A 17,339-nucleotide genomic window follows, 5' to 3' on the forward strand; every position below is an offset into this window, starting at 1 on the left:
AGGAGTATAAAATAAGTCTTTACGCAGACGATATACTATTGACCTTGACTAAGCCGTTGACTAGTTTACCCACTTTGTTTGCATTACTTACATGGTTCTCCAATTATTCAGGATTGAAGGTAAACCCGCATAAGTCGGAAATGATGGGTATTAATATAACAGGATCTATACTCAAACTGATACAGCTTAATTTTCACTTGTTGCCCAGGATGGTAGCACTCAAGTATTTAGGCATTCAGATTACTCAGAAATATTCACAATTATATAAGGTGAATTATTGTTCTCTTATAAAACGTTTATTGAAAATGTTGAAATGTTGGAAACGATATGCTATCTCATGGCTAGGGAGCTTATGTGCTATTAAAATGTCTTGGCTCCCTAAATTGCTATACTATTTTTGTGTACTTCCAATTGCAGTCCAGATGAAGGACATTATACATTTACAGAAACAAATGTCGGCTTATATCTGGCACTATAAAACACCCAGAGTGTCCACTTCCGTGTTGCAGCGCAAACTAACAGATGGAGGATTGGGCATTCCGAACATTTTGTTGTATTACAAGGCAGCGCAAATTGGACAATTAGTTAAATGGCAACATCTTCCTCGACGGTTTGGGTTGAAATGGAATCCATGGATTGTCACCCAGTGTCGACTACCAATCTGCTTTGGTCTGATTGCAAGGCGAGAATGCTGTATTCAAGTAGTAATTTGATTATTCGCTATTCTTTACAGATTTGGGACTCTTGTAGACTTCATTACTCGCTTAGCAAACCCAGTTCTCTATTGCAAACAATAGTGGGCAACCCCTCATTTCCACCTGGATTACAATCACGTGCTTTTGAAAAATGGACACAGAATCATCTGGTCACTATTAGGTCACTATTGAGCACTACTAACATGAAATCCTTTCAGATTTTTCAGTATGTTTATGATTTTACAGAGGCAGACAGATATGCCTATACCCAGGTTAGGCACTTTGTGCAGTCTACGATACAAAACATGGCCTCTAAAGATTTAACAGTGTTCGAAACCATTTGCAATAATTGCCCACTTGCCAAAGGAACGATTTCTTTACTTCATACCCAATTGCTGGGAGTCACTCTTCATTCACAGCCTGCGTATTGTGCAGCATGGGAATGGGACTTGTCGACCCCATTACAGGGAGATGGTTGGCATAAGATCTGGGCATCCACTAAAGGAGTTTCTGAAAATGTGGCAACTAAGGAACTATCTTACAAACTTCTCATCAGATGGTATATGACCCCCCCCAAAGAAAACACAAAATTACTGCTGTGCATTCACCTCAGTGTTTCAGGGGTTGTCATGGTATTGGCACTTTAGTTCACGTTTGGTGGGACTGTCCAATAGCACAAGCACACTGGATTAAAGTACATTCATTGCTGCAAGAGATATTTTCTGTGTCATTCCCACTGAACCCATGGGAATTATTGCTTAACTACCCAATCAAGGATTTGCACAAAAAATCCAAGCATTTAGCCAAGCATATTCTTTCGGCTGCAAAGTGGAGTTTGGCCATTAGTTGGTTGTCCCCAGACATAACATGGCAACAGACTTTGCATAAAATACAGGTTATCTATACAATGGAGCAGCCCGAGTGCAAGGAGCTTTAGAAAGATTTACGGAGATATGGGCTCCGTGGAACAGCTATATGGCAAACAAGCAGCTTGTCCAATAGAATTGCCAGCTAAATGGGTTTTGGTTAGGTGTCAATTGTTTATTGATGTACTATCTGACAGCGTATGGGGGGGGACCCTACTCTCTGTTTCTTATTCTTCCTTTTCTTACCTGTTCTTTTTTCTGTACTTCCCTTCTTCTTAGAGATTTATAGCTACATTGCTTAAATCGTGTCATAAGTGAGATTACCTATGTTGACCATATTGTATTGCATAAAGTGTACATGAGGCTTTGTTCAGAGCAATATAATCTCTAAGATTGTGCTTTTATTTGTTTACTTCTTTTGGAAACTTAATAAAAATCTTTTGAGTAAAAAAAAACAAAAAAAAAAAAAACAAGGAAAACTACAATATAAAGCTCTGGCGTCTAAAGTCAATAATAGCTGTCCTAGTGAAAATTAAACTATTTAATAAATTTGAGTGTTGTAAATTTTGAAAATTATAAACTCACTAGAAATGATGAGTAAACTGAGGTATTTGAGAAGTTTTTAAATACAAGTATGGGACCTGTTATCCATAATGCTTGGGACCTGGGGTTTTCCAGATAATGGATCTTTCTGGAATTTGGATCGTCATACCATAAGACTACTAGAAAATCATGTAAACATTAAATACACCCAATAGGCTGGTTTTGCTTCCAATAAGGATTAATTATATCTTAGTTTGGATCAAGTACAAGGTATTGTTTTATTATTACTGAGAAAAAGAGAAACATTTTTAAAAATTTGGATTATTTTGATAGAATGGAATCTATGGGAGACTGCCACTCTGTAATTCAGAGCTTTCTGGATAATGGGTTTCCAGATAACGGATCCAATACCTGTATTCTGTTTTTTTAATTTGTGAGTTTATTCAAATTAGAAAAAAAATTACAGAAATCCAAATTTGAATAAACAGGTCTCTAAAAGTACACTCTGAAAGTTAAAGGGGCAAATTTATTAAAAATGGGGAAAAATTAGATTTTTATTGCAATCTAGGTTTTTTGCGACAACTTAATTCAAGTTTGCAAGAAATTGGAAAAAAAATTACAATCAAGTTTTGAAAAAAAAATGATGAGAAATCAGTAAATTGACCTGCCAGTGTTTGGGCAGTTTTGCTGATTTTAACCTTATTGCATAACAACAGTGGTGGCAAAAAGCAGCCCCTGGTTACTGTAAGATTGACTTAATATCTGTTTTATAATGGGAGATTTGTCTATTCTAGTGTAGAGACAGCTGTGGGGGTGGACTGCCGTTAAGTCTTCTGCATCAGATGGCAGCAGACACAGAGGTGTCACCAAATGTTATTAAATGTTGTATATATGCATATCTCCCAACATTTTAGAAATAAGAGGGTCAAAAAGTGCAGCCTATTTTTGTGGCCACACCCCCTAATTAGCATGTTCATTTTACAAAATTTGGCAGTTTGTGAAAGTTTGAACACATTTCTGTGTTTTTCTCAGTTATTACAGTTTTGCCAAAGAAGGTGAATTGCCCTTTAAGCTGTTAGTCTAACTTCTCCCAAGAGACCTGCTTATCTTAATTGTTACAATTACTTATTTGCTTATCTCAAAATTGTTACAAAAGTATCTTAGTGCATCAGGTGTGGCTGTCCTGGGCTTTCTGCCATAATCCAATTAAATTAGAAACTTATCTTTTTCTGGCTGTTCAATGCAGAGAAAGTGGGGACATTTCAGTACAAATGTGGGACTGTGGGTTGAGCTGTCAAAAACGGGTATGTCCCGCTCAAAATGGGACAGTTGGGAGGTATGTATATGATGTCTACTATATTGCACATTTTTATAGCAGAAATCAATCCTTTTCATTTTATTGAATGTAAATATTATTGAATATTAAAGTAAGTGCTTTCTCAATCTCAAGATGAAGAGCAGTTGGGTAGATGGGCAGTGGCTACAAATCTTCAGTAATTACATTGCAGCATTATGCACCACTGAGCAGGACTGGACCACTCTCATTGACTTGTACAGTAACAATCTTAGGGACTGTGCATTCACAGGAGCTGCTTTTCCCTTCCTCAGGAGTCTTACCCTCTGCCGATCTCTTTGTCTACATGGTGGAGGAGTGGGTTGGCGACCCCCTTCTCCAGGGAGAAGAGCCCTAGGGGTGAGTGTTGATATATTAATAAAATGGATCGACTTATGCTACATAACTGTATTTAGAAAAATGCTTCTTTTGAAAGTTAATACAATTTTGGCATATTGTTTTCTCATGCAGAAAACCTGGCACATGTTTGGAAAAGTATAACAAGGATAATATAAAGAACCATGTACAGAATACTAGAGATGCCTCGAATCCAGGATTCGGTTTGGGATTCAGCCTTTTTCAGTAGGATTCAGATTCGGTCTCATCCAAGTGCCTGGCTGAACCAAATCCAAAAAATGATGCAAGGAAGTCAAACATTTTAAAAACTCTTTTTTTACTCTCTTTCACCCATGTTTCCCTAATTGACATATGCAAATCACGGTTTGGATTTGGTTCGGTATTTGGCTGAATCTTTCGCAAAGGTTTTGGGATGCAGTGGATTCGGTGCATCCCTACAGAATACAGATGTAGCAGAAGATTTGCACCAGGAGATTTGGAGCATACAGCAATCGATCAAGTTCATCAGGGAATATTGCAACCAACAAATATTAAGCCATTAGACCAACAAAAGGACATGACATTTGTTTATAAAGTTAGAAGTCACCTCACAGCCAGGTTATATGCCTTGCTTGAGACAATGACTTTTAAAACATACAACCACTGACCAGAAGCCTTACATTTTATTATTTACCTGCGACGGATATGGTACCAAATAGACTGCATGACATACCATGAGCAGCTGCAACAACAGCACCAACAAAAGCAGCATGTGTTCGGCCTTTGATTCCCACCAGGAGCTTGAGACACTGTCGAGATTTCTTCATTTTGTGCCTGCTGCCTCTTTCTCATCTCAGCAATGTCCAGAGTGGCTACAAAAAGACAGCAGGCAGAGATTAAATGCAGATACAAACGTAAAAGAACATTTTCAGTATGTATAAATAGAAATAAGTCATGGATAAAACAAAGTCTATTGTGGATGGCAGGACATTGTTCCTAAATTGTGTACAGGCTCTGAGCAACCACAAATATTCAGAACTGCCACATTGGCTTTTGGCTTATTTACAGAGTGGCTGCATGATTCCTAAGGCTGGTATTTTTACTTGACAGAAACTGACCCTGCCATTTTCCGTTTACTTAAATGGGAAGTTCCTGACAACATCAGTATTGGCGCTTTTCAGCCAGAAGATGCTTTTCCAGAGAGTCCGAAGGTTCAAGCACCTGCCAGGTAACATTGTCTGAAGACCCGCCAGTGTGTGTATTCAGGAGTGAATCACCAAACAGGTTTGTTTCTGCCAACACAGTTTTATGCTCAATCTTGCCAAATGTAACTGTCTTCTATAAAAAAAAAAAAGTGAGCAAAAATGTACCTTGGAGATGCAGTGGCTATGATCAACTTAAATGTTACCGATATTTTTTAATTAAATAATTTTAACCTTAAACATAATTTACACTTGGATGGAAACCTGACTGAATGATAGAGTGGTGGTAAATGAAACTGGTTGGACCAGTGTTGTTAGTAAAGTACCAAAGGGCAGCACTGTATTAAGGTAGGATTAAATTATTGTGTGTCCCCAGATTGCAGAAGTGAAGTCACACACATGACTGCGCATGATATCACTTTCGTCTGTTATGAGCTACAATGTGCCTCATACTCTCTCAGCCCCCCCCCCTGGGGCTGGGGAGACTTTAATTTTTTTTTTATGGAATCTATTATATAAGCACCCGAGGGTTGCCCCTTATAGCTGTCTCTCTAGACACAGGCCTACTGTATATACAAATATAGCCCTGCCACATATATATATATATATATATATATTTATATATATTGCTAGAAATGCTTTATTTTGTATACTAAACTTACTGCAAATGATGCTTTCAAAGTTGGCCACAGGGAGTCACCATCTTGTAACTTTGTTAAACATCTTTGCAAGACCAAGACTGTGCACATGCTCAGTGTGGTCTGAGCTGCTTAGGGATTGTCATAAATTGTCAAAACATTAAATTATCAAAACAGCACAGCAAGTCAAGTAATATCTGCCAGAAGCCGATACAGCAAGACTGATTAATAATCAGAATAGGCAGACTGCACTGGGTCCTGTGTTGTCATGTAATCTAATGTGGAATTTATAGTTGTTGTATTGTTTAATACAAACTTTCTCCAACTCTGCAGGACCAGTTTCTGCAGCAAAATAATCCTCTGAATAGAATCCCAGTTTATCTGTTTAAATCTGTCTCCATGATCTTTGTCCCTGCAACTGGAGTTGGAAACAGTAAAGGGGATGTAAAGGGTATGATTGTTTCCCTGCAGAGCAGTTAGGGACCGTCTAACAATTCCTATCCACAGCAGTAAATAAAGGGAGAATGTCACTGCATTATAAAAACTGTATACATTTTTAATTAAAGTATATTGGAGATTCTTTTTCATTAAAGAAAGTAAAAATTGGATTTTATTTTTTTTTTGCCTTTACATGCCCTTTAAGGCAAATGTATTATTCACGTTGTTGCCAATGTTGAGCACCTAGCATTTTTAAAGTGGGGACTGTGTCATTCCAAGGTATGTTTAAAAAGATATTGGTGTCCAGTTTACGTGGTGCAGGCCTGTAGTGCCCACTGACACAGCTCACTGTGGGAATGCCTGGATTACTGCCACATTCAGGGTTGTGTTTACGCTTCATTAAAAGGGACAAGGTGGGCATTATGGTGTTTGGACACCAGTACTATTAAAAATATGGGTCTTTATTAGTTCTATATAGAATGTTGCTGCTTTGTAGAGAGATTTGAAAAAATTAAGAACTGGGCAGCAAACTGGCCAATTAGGTCCAACACTGAGAAATGCAAGGTTATGCAATTGGCTAAAACAACATAAATGATCATACACTAAATGGAATTGTGTTGAGGGACCTTACTAACTGAGTAGGATTTGAGTTTTTTTGTGGATAACATACTGTGCAACTCAAGGCGTTGTCACTCAGTGGAGATAATGGGCACAATCGGCTATATTTTCTGCACATTTCACACTGCTCTGAACAAAGTAAACTTGCAGTAAGTCTGTATGCCCCTAAGAAAACATCACTGTCTGGATTCGTCAGCACTATAGTCATGAGAGGAATGTAAGGCTACTGGTTCAAATTACAATTAGAATAAATACCTTCAAAATATCTTCTATAAACCCTTAAGAATGTCCCTCAATCCAACCCCAAATTTTTGTACCAAATTATATACACATATATATATATATTATTCTATAGTATGTTCCAGTCTGATAGGATGCTGTTAGACCTCATATAAGTACCTCACATGGGACCCACTCTGCCTAGCATTCCTCTTAAAGTAAAGCTAAACCCTAAAATGAATATGGCTATAAATGCCATATTTCATATACTGAACCAGCCTAAAGGTTCAGCATCTCTATAGTAGAAATGACCCAGACCTTCAAAGTTGTCACAGGAGTTTCCCATCTTGGATTATGTTAGGAGTGTCAGTGACACTGCACATGCTCAGTGTGCTTTGAGCAGCTGTTAAGCTTAGGGGGTTGTCACAAATTATCAAGCAGAAAATGGGATTTGTCTGTAATATAAACTGATGCTACAAGGCTTATTATTACATTCTGATGCTGGTTACACTGATTTATGTGCTGCCGGTCGGCGCGTCTATCCTCTGCAGCGCCTGAACAAAGATGGCGGCGCCCATAGCCACCTCGTGGGCAGCAGCGGCGCCGGTGCGGTGACGCCAGCGTGATGACGTCATGCGGCCCGACGCCAAATTCAAAATAAAAGGACGCTGGTTCAATGCCGGTGTATAGGTTCTGTTTGTTAACGTTCCTGGGTGCTTTATTATTCTATTTGGATTGATTTCTGGACTTTGACTATTGCCTGAACTTGACCTTGATTTATTCTGCCTGTCTTCGAACTCTTGCCTGGATTTGGATCACGACGTTGCTTAATCCCTTTTGTACTGCGATCTTGGACTTTACCCCTAAAGGCTTCCTCCTTGGTCCTGACTACTCCCTGTAGGGAGCCGATAGGCCCACGTGACATTTAGTAAGTGACAGCAGCACAGAGCATGTGCAGTGAATCAGCAGAAAAGCAGATGGAGAGCTACTGGGGCATCTTTGGAGACACAGATCTTTACTGCTAAAGGGCTGTGGTTGCCTTGGGCTGGTATAGAAGCCCAAAACATACTGTACTTCTTTAGTTAAGCTTTAGTTCTCCTTTAAGAAAGAGCAACATGCCACTGGAAACATAGCTGAGCTGTTTCCATACAAAAATAAACTATTTTTATTGTCATTACCTTAAGCAGATGGGTTGCTGCATGGCCACTGCTGCATTGCATATATGACACATGATAAATGCATTTAGTATGGCACTGCATAATACTGGTGAGAGGTAACTAACCTTATTGTTCAAAGTCATAACTACAGCTATACTATATTTAATAGAACAGGTGACCAGTATGCTGAAGTCACAATGCCAGTGGCAGAATAGGATAGTGCTGTAAGAAAACGGTTAATAGTCTTTTTTATGCTTTATTCTGAAATGATTTTGCATTGAAAATTCTACTAGAATCTGTTGACAAACAAGAGCATGTGCTCCATAAAGTACAAATAAAGAGCAGTAAATATCAAGCATTAAAGGGCAATTATCCAGGCTGAAGCATAATACTGTAGGTTTGTACATTGTCACTTTGATTGCCAAAAATTCTGTGCTCATACAAACTGCACCCACTGCTTTATTACGAGCATAAAACAAACTGTTGTGTCATCTTGGGCAGTTGTCCCTTAAAAGTGTATTTCTATATCACGGGCAAATATTACACTGTGTTTTACAGTCATTGTTCATCATTCACATCAGCCCCTGCCACAGTTATTGTTCTAAGGTAGTGATCCCCAGCCAGTAGCTCATGAACAACATGTTGCTCCTAATGCCTTGGATGTTGCTCCCAGGGGCCTCGAAGCAGGGGCTTATTTATGAATTCCTGGATTGGAGGCGAGTTTTGGTTTCATAAAAAACAGTTGTCTGCAAAACAGGGCCTGATGTAGACTGCCAGTCCACATAGGGGCTACCAAATAGCCAATCACAGCTCATATTTGGCACCCACAGGAACCTTTTCATGCTTGTGTTGCTCCTTGACTCTATTTACATTTGAATGTAGCTTAGGGGTATAATAGGTTGGGGAACTTTGTTCTAAGGTCTCAAGCACATTTACAAAACATACACAGAAGGCCAGTTCAATGGGAACAGTTTGGGGAAATGCAAATAGCCCTGACTCAGCAAAACACATTTGATATGAATTAGTGCAACAACAATTCAACTTGCATCTCAGCCAACTAAAATTCTGGCTTCTTATAAAGAGAGTAATTACAGCACTTACAGTCCTACTGCAAGAAAATAGCTCCAGGCCTAAGGTTTCATACTGCAATGGAGAGTCCAATGGAGAGTATTTCTTAGATAATACAGGTATGAAATCCCAAAATGTTTGGGTTCTGCTGATAATGACCATCATTGTTTGATTGTTCTTAAGATTCAGGAGAAATTGCATTTTAACTATAGACGTAATCACAACTTTAACTCAGTGTTTTAACATACTCAGTGTTACTATACTAGAACAGCTACAGTAAATACATATGTTAAATGCCATGTTATGTTCCTCTTATGGTATCATAACTTATTTGTTTCTTGCAGACCTATAACTCCATGTCTGCAACATATATTTTATTTCTGGTTGTTTCTACAACACATTCCCACATATCACGTTACCTTGTAGGTCATGCCCTGACCATGAGTGCCTGTCCCAAGTCCTTCCATTGGTGAGGAATTTTATGGAGGATTACAGATCAAGACATGCTTCCACTGAAGCACCTAAGCATTCCAATATTAACCAATATTAGTAATAGTTAGTAAAAACTAGAGTTGAGCTTACATTGATGTTTCCAAAATTTTTAAATAGAAAAGAGGCAAATGTTGCATGGCGGGGATACTGGTATCTACAGAATGTTATATAGTGAAACCAGTTTGTATAGGCCTCTACTATATAGTGCACTGGTACTTTCATCTATAGCACACTATACTAAAAGCAATGCATAATGATGTTGCAATCTTATACAGTGATATCAATCCTGGCATAAATATCACAATATACAGTGACAACATTGGGTAATGTCTTACATTATGTGTTATATATTTAGAGCAACCAACACGTGCATCCCCCCCAGAAGGCAGCAGTTCCCATGTGTGATTATGACTGTTGCCTATCTATCGCATGACCTGCCCAAACGTACTCATTGGAGATGTATAGGACTGATAGCATATTTGTTAATATGTAGGGATGCACCGAATCCACTATTTTGGATTCGGCCGAACCCCCGATTCCTTTGCAAAAGATTTGGCCGAATACCAAACCAAATCCATATCCTAATTTGCATATGCAAATTAGGTTTGGGAAGGGGAAAACTGTTTTTACTTCCTTGTTTTGTGACAAAAAGTCACACGAGTTTCCTCCCCACCCTAATTTGCATATGCAAATTAGGATTCGGATTTGGTTCGGCCAAAAAGGCAGAATCCGAATCCTGCTGAAAAAGGCCGAATCCTGGATTCGGTGCATCCCTATTAATATGCAAAAAAAAATTGTCCGTCAGTAAAATCAAACTGTTAAAAGTCGAATTATAAAATAGCTTGAACATTGAAAATACGCCTTCCATTGACTTTTACAGAAAGGCAACAGGTTTTATGTGTCAAACTGTTTTATGTGACTTTTTGACATTTTTTTGCTGCAATTAAAACTCAATTATGATTTTAAGAAGTTTCCCCCAAAGTCTTTGGACAGTTATTAATACTGTATATAAACAGTATTATAGTAGCCGATGTTAGAACATGACATTAAGGGGGTTATTAACTAAAACTCGTTTTTTTTTCTCATATTTTACCAGACTCAAACTCGACCTAACTCTCATCCACAAATTTGGCGAATTTATTAATAACTAAACTTGAAAAATTGTATTGAAATAGAGTTTATAGGCTTAAAATAACTTGAATTTATCGAGCAAAAACCAGCGTCAAACACAAGAAAATCTTGAAGGCAAAAAAATCTTCAGATAGTTAGTGGGACCTCTGCCATTGACTTTTACATGAATTCCACAGGTTTTAGCTGAGTATTTTCAAGTTTTTTGCTGCTTTGGGGCATAACAAGTTTCAAAAATTCTAGTTTTATTTTTCTCTAAAACCAAAACTCGACTTTCAATAAATAGACTCCTGCTAACACTCATGCCAGAGTCAGACTAGAGGGTCTGAGGCCAACAATCCCCCTCCAGGCCCCTGCCACAGCCTCAACCCTTCCTCCGGGCCTCCTACCCCAGCTGCAAACCCCCTCCTTGGGGTCTGGGGAGATCAGGGAGCCGCACGAGTCTCATAAGGGTGTGGGTCTGGATCAGCGGTACCACGCGCCCAGTTTGAACCTGACTAAGGCAAACAACTTTGTCAAATGAATTCTAGATGCATAAATGGGAATTGAATTTCTCTCTGGATTAATTTAAAAAAACATTTAGTGATTACTTCAATTTATGGTAAGGGACCTTTGCAGGCATGGAAATTCCTAATTTGTCTTTATAACAGAGAACCAATCATTTTTATTGACTGTCCATAGAACATGCCTGTGGTAGGTCAAAGAAATGATTTTTGAACAAATGTACACAAGTTCCAATGTACTTTCTCCTTGAAACTCAGTGTTTAATAAGGAGTCTTTGAAACAAGGACAAAATATTAACCTAAATTGAATTGACGACTATGATATGATTTTTATGTTCAACACTGAAAACATCCTTTTTGTTACTATGAATCTTTGAAGGAGAATCTGGCACCGCAGACACAGCCATTACTAGTTTATTGACTTATTCTATACAATCAGTCTTGATATCTGTCCCTACATTAATGTTTTTCTGACTCTTCAACCCGATCCTGCTTTCACATGGGGAGGCCCATTTATGAAAGGTTACATCTTAGTGGTATTAAAGCTTTTTGAAATCAGGATTAAACTCTGTTTCTCTAAAACACGAATGCCATGAAAGTTATGAAAAGATTGACTACTTTTACACTTAATAAATCTTGAATTTCTATAGAAATTTTGAAAAACTTGCATTTTGAGAGAAAAAATATTATGCATGAAAAAAAGGAAATAGTGAATTGGCACAAAAGTTTTTAAATCTTTTAATTATAAACGATTTTGCTAAAAATAACAGTAGCCTCTACAATTCCCCATAATAAGGAGGGAGTGGTGTTTGAATGTGTGTTGAATGAAATATATGATCTGTGGTTAAAATGCACAAATAAATGTTTTAAGGAAGAAGCAGTGCATGTTTCTAATTTACATAAAAATAACACAATTAAACTCAATCAAGTTTTTTTTTTTCATCAGTTTTAATTTATTTTCTGGATCACTAGCATATTTACAAATTGGAAGAAGTTGATTGCATTTATTTACAGAAGAACTTGAAAAAAAAATAGATTTTTTTTTTTGCCTTGGTTTTCCTAAATCCCAGAAAAACCAGGATTATAAACTTTAATTAATTGGCAAAACAACAAAAAGTTGTGAGTTTTCTCGGAAAGTAAAGACTAAAAATTATATTTAAAAGTTCAAATGATTTATGAGGACAAACAGGTAACCGCCTAACGCGTTTCTTACCTACGGGGGCAATTACTCATAGGCTAATGAACACACCCCTGAACATCTCTTTTAAAGGGGTTGTGACCAATCACAAGCCTTGTATGCCTCAACCAATTATAATTGAAAAACAATTACCGACACAGGTGTCTTTTTACAAATGTAACTAATACATTAGCATAGAGCGAAGGCGACAATGCCATTTAAAGTGTCTATGTACATATAAATAGTATACAGGTTGTAAAATACAAATTCACTTAGAACACACAAACAATATATTGAAAAAATATGGAAAAAATATAGAAAAAATTGTTGAATTCGAAAAAAAAAATTCAAATTTTTTTGCTGTGGTTTTCCTAAATCCCAGAAAAAACAGGATTATAAACTTTAATTAATTGGCCCCTTGGTATGTGGTTGGAATCTGGTCAGCACCCGCCCTATGTTTTATGTAGGCTATGCCTACATATATAAAGCCAAAGAGGTGGCAAATGCTTGGTAAATTCTGCTTAGCAAGCAACGAGTTTTTCCTAAAACTTTTCTCTTTATCAAAACCATAACAAATAACATTTCATTCAGCTCTTATCAAAAAGCCACTGAAATGAGATTGTTGATGTGTAGACAATTTTACCGGCCCTGGCAAGTATAGTAAAATGTCAGATGATACAGGAAAGCTTTGAAATCAGAGCAAACTGGTGAACAGCAAAGAAGCTCAAACAGCATAATTGTGTCCAACCGGAAAGGTCTTTTTAGAAATCAAATACTGTTATTGAAAGATATGGGATTTTAGGCAGCCAAAAAATATAATTCAGAGAAAAAAAGCCTTAGCCAGAAAAAACAAGGTCCAAAGCAATCTGGTTAATATAATCATATCTGCATATTTATATATTATATCCAAAGGTCAAGCTTGAGGTGTAAATTCCATGTTAACACAGTTTTATTAAAGCTAATCATGAGCAAGGATAGACTGCTGCCAAGATGACCAAGTGTGGTGGCAAATCTATACTTTCACTACATGATCTTTATTTGGACTTATGCCAACTGGGCTACCTGTGGTGGAAAAAATACATCTATGATCTCACTAAAGAGCAGATTTATCAAAATGTGAGATTATAGTTTACCGCAGAAAAATATCACCCACTTTCTGTTCATTCCTATGGGATTTTAAGAAGTGTTTTTTTTTTTTTATCGATGGGTGAACGTTAGAGTTTGCCCCACATGCGTGTTGAGTGAGTTGATATTCAGAGCTGGTTGAAATGGCGGTTAATCACTTCTTATTTATCAAATGATGAATTTACGCTGCAATTAGCTGGAGGTATGGAAAATTGACTTGCTTCTATCCCTGTAACATGGTACAGGTACAGGATCCATTACCGGGAAACCCATTATACAGAAATCTCGGAATTACGGAAGGTTGACTCCCATAGACTCTATTTTAAATAAATAATTCAAAAGATTTTAAAACACATTTCCCTTTTCTCTGTAATAATAAAATAGTACCTTGTACTTGAGCCCAACCAAGATATAATGAATCCTTACTGATGAAAAAACAATCCTATTGGTTTAATTCATATTTACATCTTTTTTTTAGCAGACTTAAGGTATGGATACCTAAATTATAGAAAGACTCCTCATCCGGAAAATCCCAGGCACCTAGCGTTATGGATAACAGGTCCAACAGCTGTATACTAAATGAGAGGCAGTGCAGCAATGCATTGTGCATTCTGTGGGTTGGTTTGAGCATTGTTCTGAAGTGTTGGAAACATCTAAATCTGGGTATTGTTCTATAGAACTGCTACGGTCTGGATATGGATCCATTCATAATGATACGTAGAATGAAATATACGGGGTTGCATGCTCTGCCTCAATCTACAGTTATATAAGCTCCAACTTTTTGTCTTGCACCCCCCCCAGTAGTTATAATTTTTTACTGTTCACTAAAAACTGCACCAGCCCTTCCGTAGAAGCTCCTTGTTGCCATGTCCTTCTGCTTCTTCCATCTTATCTCCGTTCCAGCTTAAAAAATATAACAGAAAAGGAAGAAGCTTCTACAGAAATACCACAGGGTGGTGCATTTTTTATCAGCATTTTGTCAGTTGCAAATTGTCTAAAGGTGGCCATACACGCCCAATAAATGCTGCCGACAGACCAAGTCGGCAGCGTATTGGCTGTGTGTGGGGCCCTCCGACGGGTTTCCCTGATCGATATCTGGCCGAAAGTCGGTCAGATGTCAATCGGCTGGGGGAAAAAATCCTGTCGGAACAAGGACTGCATCTGTTCGTTGATGCGGTCCTGCGATCCATCCGCCCATATGCCATACATTATGATCCAATCGTTGGGCCCTAGAGACCACGATCGGATCAGCCTGATATCGCCCACCTCAAGGTGGAAATCGCCAAATGAGTGGATCGCTATGTGTATGGCCACCATAAGAATATAACTCTCTACAACATACTAAAAGTTGTTTTAAAGGTAAACAACCCCTTTAAAATTCTGACATCATAAAAAAAAACATCTGTGCTGTTATTGAGTAGACTAGGGGTCATACAGACCTCTTGAAAGTCAGTTAACGTCACTACTGTTTCATGGACATACTGTAACTTTTCTACAATTGCTGTCTGTCAAGTAATGGCCAGAACATTGTCTTATTTGTTATTTTTTCCAATTTATTTCAATCTGAATGGATAGTTGTAGATTGTTACATTGAAGGGAATGATCAATATCCGAATGTCATACAAAGAATAAAATCTGCATGTCTATGGCCAGTTTAAAAAATTAATATGGTTAAAAATGCCATATTTTATATACTGAACTTATTGCACCAGCCTAAATGTTGAGCTTGTCAATAGCAGCAATGATCCAGGACTTCAAACTTGTCACAGGGGGTCACCATCTTGGAAAATGTCTGCGACACTCACATGCTCAGTGGGCTCTGAGCAGCTGTTGAGAAGCTGAGCTTAGGGGTCATCACAAGCAGAAAATAAGGTTGGTCTGTAATATAAACTGATGCTACAGGGCTCATTATTAGGGATGCACCGAATCCACTATTTTGGATTCGGCCGAACCCCCGAATCCTTTGTGAAAGATTTGGCCGAATACCGAACCGAATCCTAATTTGCATATGCAAATTAGGGGTGGGAAGGGGAAAACATTTTTACTTCCTTGTTTTGTGACAAAAAGTCACGAATTTCCCTCCCTGTCCCTAATTTGCATATGCAAATTAGGATTCGGTTCGGCCAGGCGGAAGGATTTGGCCGAATCCAAATCCTGCTGATAAAGGCCGAATCCTGGATTCGGTGCATCCCTACTGATTATTACATTCTGGTGTTAGTTAGTTAGTTGCACTGGTGTCTGAGCTGACGTAGTAATTATCTGTATTAATTACTAATCAGCCTTATATTGTATTCTCTATGTACTGTATATTGTGAGTTTGCCCCTGAGCTCAGTAAGTAACAGCAGCACAGAGCATGTGCAGTGAATCAGCAGAAAAGAAGATGGGGAGCTACTGGGGCATCTTTAAAGGCAAAGATTTTCCCTGCTAAAGGGCTGTATTTGCCTTGGGCTGGTACAGAAGCTCAAAACATAATGTAAAACATTTCTAGCCACTTCTTTAGTTAAGCTTTAGTTCTCCTTTAGGGCTTCATCATCCACCACAAATGCACCTATTACAGTAATTGGGACTGGGGGTGGGAACTGGAGAAGTGTAGTGGGGCTGATGGATCTCCAAACATGAACAGCGGCCTTAAAGGGGTGGTTCACCTTAAAGTTAATGTTCATTATTTTATAGAATCGCCAATTCTAAGCAACTTTTCAAATGGTCTTCATTATTAATTTCTTACATTTTTTTTAGATATTTGCCCTCTCCTTCCAGCTTTTAAGTCACTGTCCCCATCTAAAAAACAAATGCTCTGTAGGGCTACACATTTATTACTTTTTATTACTCATCTTTCTATTCAGGCCTCTCCTATTCATTTTCATATTCCAGTCTCTTATTCAAAACAATTCATGGTTGCTATGGTAATATGGACCCTAGCAACCAGTTGGCTGAAAGAGCAAACTGGAGAGCTGTTGAATAAAAAGCCAAATAACTAAAACTACAAATGAAACCAATTGCAAATCTGCAAGAATATCATCATACTTATAGTTAAATCAAAGGTGAACAACCCTTTCAGTTAACTTAGTATGTTATACAATGTAATTTAGCTACTTTGCAACTGGTCTTCATTATTTATATTATTTATGTTTTTATAGTTTTTTTTTAATTATTGGCCTTCCTCTTTATTGCTTTTAAATGAGGGTCACTGCAACCAGACAGCTGCTGAAATATCAAACCAGGAAGCTGCTGAAAATCTATATAAATGACAAAACTAAAAATGAATTAAAAAAAAGTCTCACGGTCAACATCATCAAAAGCTAATTTGAAGGTATGCTGCCGCCTTTAAATAATGGCAATGTATTTGTTTGGCCTTTAGCTGTAATTTAAACAGGTACAGTGGCATTTCTGTACAGAGCAGAGGAATGTACAATGAAGCTAAGGGTGCACTAGAAATTCCAGTACTGTATGGAGAAATCTCAGCCACTTGAAAAGTGTCAGGGATTTCTCTTCAGACTTGGAGCACGGCAAGTAGTTCTCTCTGTTGAAGCTCTACCAGAACATTTCTTTTCCAATGCACAAATTGGCAAAATTAGTGGGTATAGTCCCCATAATGCACCCCTGCCCCAAGGAAAAGTAAAAAGAAATATACAGAAAATTACTGAATTACATATTTTGCATATCAAAATTTACAAGGCATAGTCACTGCAATAAAGATGCACATATTACGAGCTACAAAATATCACATGACTAGCTAAATTTAATAGAAAACCATAGCCTTTCTTGAAATATTTTCTGGTGGTGTACCTGTAATTAACATT

The 17,339-nt window shown here is 37.8% G+C and overlaps 1 protein-coding gene across 4 annotated transcripts in view; it reads right to left on the reverse strand.

The window, feature by feature from the left end:
• Positions 1-17,339, reverse strand: part of rgs17.L (regulator of G-protein signaling 17 L homeolog) — a 45,535-nt gene that overhangs the window by 17,903 nt on the left and 10,293 nt on the right. For 2 of the 4 annotated variants that reach the window (XM_018262961.2, XM_018262959.2), the window contains exon 2: positions 4,468-4,645. In XM_018262961.2, coding sequence (XP_018118450.1) covers positions 4,468-4,625 — 158 coding nt within the window. In that variant the 5' untranslated portion in view covers positions 4,626-4,645. The remainder of the gene's footprint in view (positions 1-4,467; positions 4,646-17,339) is intronic. The other 2 variants (XM_018262962.2, XM_018262963.2) reach the window with 1 other exon arrangement.

The sequence above is a fragment of the Xenopus laevis genome, chromosome 5L (assembly GCF_017654675.1).
Source record: "Xenopus laevis strain J_2021 chromosome 5L, Xenopus_laevis_v10.1, whole genome shotgun sequence".
NCBI lineage: Eukaryota > Metazoa > Chordata > Amphibia > Anura > Pipidae > Xenopus > Xenopus laevis.